Here is a 6,000-nt window from a genome sequence, read left to right on the forward strand (position 1 = left end):
GTGTTCATCAAGTTGTCGTTCCAGACAACCAGACAACCATTCCTCACGAAGAGGATAGCTCACATTGAATGTTTTGAAAGGAAAACTGCATGTGAGAGTTAGGTCACTAGGAGCGAGTAGAGAAGGCAAATGCGCTAGGCCAGCAGTTTGTGTGTTCTCACAATTTAGGACTCAACATTGTTAGTCCATATGAAAGAGCCGTTGCTGATAGCGTAGCTGAGGTTGACCAATCAGACAGCTTAGTTCCTGAGGAAAGTAGAGTCACTGCGAATGAGCTGATGGCTTTTGTGAAAAATCCAAAAATATGAAGGCCCCCGGTTTCGACAACACATTCAACATTGAGCTGAAACATTTGAGTATTCGCTCATTTGTCTTCTTAGCTAAACTTTTTAACAGGTGCTGGGAGCTTGGTTACTTCCCTTCAATGTGGAAGTTAGCTAAAGTTATCCCAGTTTTGAAACCGGGGAAAGATCCTTCCTTTTCCAAGAGCTATCGGCCCATCAGCTTACTCTCTGCCCTATCCAAGCTGTTTGAAAAGTCAATACAAAGGCGAATTCTTGCTTTTGCAGATGAACAGGATATATTTCTGGAAGAACAGTTTGGGTTCCGGAAAGGAAGATCCACCATCCACCAGCTCACAAGGGTTAACAACGTCATCCAGCAAAACAAATCAGTGTCCAAAACGACTGCCATGGCAATATTGGATATTGAAAAGGCATTCGATAATGTGTGGCACGATGGACTGGTGTTCAAACTGCATCGGTATAATTTTCCCATGTATCTTATTAAAATTATCAAAAATTATCTTGCAGATAGAGCATTCCAGGTTTCTCTGAATAATGCACTTTCAGAAAGATTTACTATTCCTGCTGGTGTACCCCAGGGAAGTATCCTAGGTCCCATTCTATACAACATTTTCACATCAGACATCCCACCTCTTCCAGGTGGTGGTGTTCTGTCACAATTTGCTGATGATACTGCCATTCTTTACAAAGGTCGTGTCATTAATGCTCTGAAAAATAAACTACAGACAGGTCTGGACGCTTTAACGGAATATTTTACAAGCTGGAAAATTGTGATCAATGCAGCAAAAACTCAGGTCATCTTGTTTCCACATTCAAGATCTCCAAAACTTGTTCCATCAGACGAATGCAGAATACGATTCGGTGATGAGGTCATTCAATGGTCCGATGAAGTTATCTATCTAGGACTCACCTTTGACAGACATCTGATATTCAGGTCACATGTTGACAAAATCGTTCAAAAATGTAGCATACTCATCAGGTCTCTGTATCCGCTGATTTGTAGAACATCTAAACTATGCCTGAAGAATCAGATGGCTGTCTATAAACAAATCATCTACCCCGCAATTGAATACGCAGTCCCTGTTTGGCGGGGTTGTGCACGAACACACAAACTTAGGCTTCAACGCATTCAAAGTAAGATCTTAAAGATGATTCTAAATCTACCCCCTTGGACAAGGACTAGTGAAGTACATGAGATGGCCTCCCTGGATATACTAGAACAAAAATTCGAACAATTCTGCACGAAATTTGAAGAGAGGTGCTCAATCTCTGAAATACAAATAATTCAAAATTTGTACGTATTAGGTTAGGGATAGTTATAAGTAGGTAGACATTTTATAAATAATTAAAATAAATATTATGATTAAACATTAGTATGTAAAACAAGAGTAACTAAAACACCTAATATTAATAACGAATCGTATGAACAACAAAGATGAAAGGCCAAAGGGTCAAAACACTTGTACTGTAAAATGTTGATGTAATACACAAAAATAAGATTAATAAACAGATATTTATGCAAAAAAAAAAAAAAATATTTACCCATTTACCCACCGAGATATCACTTCCGGTAATTCTCTCAACGGGCGAGCACGTTGAATTGTGCTTGTGAGGTGAAAATTCAAGTATTTTGCGAGAAAGAAAGAGTTTTTATCCGTACTTTGACGACTTGACTTAGCCACACGGCGAGATTTTCGCTTGTAGTCCAGTGAAAAGAAAGTCTATTGGACTATAAATGAAAATTAACTAGCAATATAGCCCAAGTTGCTGTGCTATCAATCGGCGTAATCTCAAGTAAAATGACGCCAACCAGAAGATAGAAGAAGAAACCGAGATATCGCAAATTCAAACAATACCCGAGATCCCCTTTACATGACCTACCTCAATAACTTCCTAACAGCCATAAACGTGCAAATCTAGTACCCTCTCTTTCTCTTGTCTGCAGTGGTCCTGCCCCAAACGAACTAAACACTTGTCAAGGTGAATTGCTGGAAACCATCCATAAATGTCACACCATCAAAGTACACCAAAAAGCATCAGAGTGTAGTATAGTCTCTTCCTCGCAGAGATGCCAGGTCTGCAGATTTGTCTGTAAATCTGCAGATTTGGGGTATAAGGCTGCAGACATTTTTTTGTTGTGCAGACTTTTGAAATTCTCGCAGACTTTCGTCTATATTTACAGACTTTTGAAATTTCCGCGACCTTTTTTGTTTTGCTCGCCAAGACAGTTTTGCGTTGTGGGGTTGTGAATACCTTCCTAAATATACCTAGACATTCGTTGGAAGCAAACTAGTCACAACAATACACCCCTGGAAATAACACGAGGTAGTTTGATGTTTTGTACCCATGGTAATGTGTTGTTTGTATCCATGGCGATACCACGCTTATTATTATTTAATCGTAGTAAGCGATCAACGAACTTACTCGTCCTCTTTCTTCTTTGGTCGCTTGAACAGGTAACACGCATTATCAAATTGTCTCAGCTTGGCTGGGTGATTCCAGACTCACAATAAAAGAAAACTCACATTGGCGATCCTACCAGGAGTATTTTTTGTAGAAAAAAAACTCTAATTACCAGTTTAAAATTTTTTTTTCTTTAATCAAAAGGATATAAAAAGTTCTTAACGATATAGAAAGGAATCACTCAGCACATGTTGCAACACCGAAAAGTACAATTTTTTTATGAAAAAAAAAAGGAATAACGCAAGCTAAAACAGTCGTTTTTGAAATTAGCAAATGTCTTGCTTCTCTTATTTTTCGATGTAATTAAGAGAGTGTGGAAAATGTTTACCTCAAATATAACGAAATGGGACGTTTCGTAGATTCTGAACGGTACGGGACGACTTCAGAAATTACGTGGATGTCAAATGATACTGTTTTAGTCGACTTACTGGGACAGATAAGTGAAGGTTATGTAGATAAACAGAATTGATTATATGCGGAACGGGAGGTTCGCAAAAACATTTTTTTTTGCTGAATGGTGCGGGACGACTTCAGCTGCAACATTTCAGGACGAAGTATATATATATAAATTAAAAAAAAAATGAGTACCTAGTTTGAGGTTTTCGAAACAACGAGCTGGATCGGCCGTTAAATAATTGAACTATGAGCTTTTCGGTATTGTTAAGCTAGTAATATCGCCATTATTGTTAAGAATCGGAATAATCTGATTACCGTGAAATAACTACGATTTTTTTTCCAATATGTCAAATTACAGTTGATATCGTTTTACCACCAATACGCTTATTTCCACCATAATGGCAAACGAAGGGAAATATGTGCGTCTAACCGAGAACGATGAGGCTACTGACAGAGAGTCGGTTAGCTCAACAAATTTAGTAGTTGATGAAAAATTAGACAGCACGAGTTTTGAGAGTACAGTTACTAATGGTAGTATTGACTCTAACTCGATTCACGATAAATCAGAATCATCAGCAGCATCATCAACAGAGTCTGAAAGTGATGACGAAGTTGAAAAAAACGATTCGGATCTAGTCCCCAAGAATAAAATTGACACGCTGGAGAGAATCGAACGCATGGAAAAAAATTTGGCCTCGTTAGTCCAGGCTTTAAGCAGATTTGACCGACCAGCAGTTTCAACTACCCCAGTTAATACTACGCAAAATGTTGAAGCAGAATGGGATTCGACTTACAAGCATGTTGATAATATTCCAAGGCCTACTTCAACTGTTAGATGGGACCATATTAAACCATTTCCTAGTGGCGTAGCATCGAACAAATTGTGGGAATCGTGGAACAGGTATATGGAGAATTTTGAAATTGCAGCTTCATTAGGAAACGCTCATGATCCAGTTCAACGTACACAGTTGTTATTTTTAACGATGGGGGAGCAACTCCAAGGAATTGTACGTGCTGCTAGGTTACGTCCAAAACTTAGTGAGCCAGATTGCTACTCAGTTTTTGTCAAAAACGTTCACGACTACTTACAGTCTAAGACAGACACGTCAGCGGAGCATGAGGCATTTTCTAACATGAAACAGAAACCTGAAGAGTCAGCCGTATCATTCCATGCCAGATTAATGGAAAAAGTGAGATTGTGTGGGTATAGCCAAATGGATCAAGAACGCTTCGTGAGAGCCCAGTTATTGAAAGGATTGAAAAATAGAGAACTCGCGAAAGCTGCACGGACCTACGGCTATGTGACGAACTTCATTGTACAATCAGCCACAAGAGAGGAAGCCTACGAAGCGGAAGTATTGGACGATATGAACACGTTAAATCGGGAAGCTGGCGTGTTGGCGATTCAGCATAGACATGTGCAGCGGTCGATACAGGGCAACCGAAAGCGTACACGAGAGGATGACTATTACGACAATCGGCTAGCGAAACGGTATCGCAATACCGGAAGGCGTTTTCTGGGACAACGTTCACGTTGCTCTAGATGCAACCGTCCTGCTCATCCAAGAGGTCAAATTTGTCCAGCATTCAGCAAGCGGTGTAACACCTGTAACGAGATTGGACATTTTGCTGCTACATGTAGACGTAAACGAATAGACACGGTCGAGCATAAAGAAGTACAGTCTGCCTCTCCATCATGGAGTGAGGAGGAACCAGACGATAAAAAGGTAATTGACAGTTGAATTAAAAAAAAAAGTTGTTAATAAACAACGTTGCAGGAAAGTTGGTCACTAATTTAACATTTGTCTTCTGAACTTCCGTTCTAGGAAGTAAATACCCTTTTTTTCGAAGATGTGTTAGTCGATTGTTCTGTCGGATTTTCTTCGCCCATTACATTGATGGTTGACTCGGGCTGATGTTAATGTAATAGGGGGACGTGATTGGAAAATGTTACAAAAAGAGTACAGTGCAGGAAAAGCAAAACTTGAACTGATAAAGCCATCAACAGACAAAATTTTACAAGGTTATGGATCTTGTAGCCCAATGTCGATAGAATGCGTGTTTCAAGCAAAGATTACAGTATCGAATGCTACCAAACCTATGATAACTGCAAAATTTTACGTAGTGAATGAAGGACGTCGTTCACTACTCGGCCGATGCACGGCAAGTGATTTAAAGTTACTTCAGGTTGGCTCAAATATCAACAATAGTGAAAAAAATTACCTATAGATACTACTTTCCCGAAAATGCCAGGAGTTAAAGTCAAGTTTAGCGTAGACAAGTCAGTTGCTACAAGTAGAAATGCTTACTATAATGTCCCTGCTGCTTACCGTGAGGGCGCACGATGTAGATTGCAGGAAATGGAATCTCGCGGCATTATTGAAAAAGTGCACAAAGCACCAGAATGGATCAGTGGAATGTCCGCAGTACCAAAGGGTAAGGACGATTTTCGACTGGTTGTTAATATGAGAGGACCAAATAAACCAATCAAGAGAGAATACTACAGATTACCGTTGATAGAGGAAATGAAAGTTAAATTGTTTGGTGCCAGATATTTTTCGAAACTTGACCTACAAAATGCGTATTACCACCTGGAACTCAGTGAGGAGTCACGAGATCCCACGACATTTTTAACAGAAAGCGGCATGTTTCGATTCACCCGCCTTATGTTCGGGGTGAATTGCGCTCCTGAAATATTTCGGAGAGAAATGGAACGAATCTTATGTCGTTTTCGCTTGATGCCAAACCTAACCCAGTTTTCACCCTAACTGCTGTCAAACCGTTTGTTTGAAGCTAGTTTCGAACCTAGTTTTAACGTTGTTGAACTGAAAATCGA

General features: G+C 39.6%; 1 protein-coding gene across 1 annotated transcript in view; it reads left to right on the forward strand.

Annotated features, from left to right (window-relative positions):
• Positions 1-4,906, forward strand: part of LOC131433898 (uncharacterized) — a 39,966-nt gene extending 35,060 nt beyond the window's left edge. The window contains exon 6 of the mRNA XM_058600506.1: positions 4,256-4,906. Within this exon, the coding sequence (XP_058456489.1) occupies positions 4,256-4,906 (651 nt within the window). The remainder of the gene's footprint in view (positions 1-4,255) is intronic.
• Positions 4,907-6,000: the final 1,094 nt, after the last annotated feature.

This window comes from Malaya genurostris, chromosome 3 (assembly GCF_030247185.1).
Source record: "Malaya genurostris strain Urasoe2022 chromosome 3, Malgen_1.1, whole genome shotgun sequence".
NCBI lineage: Eukaryota > Metazoa > Arthropoda > Insecta > Diptera > Culicidae > Malaya > Malaya genurostris.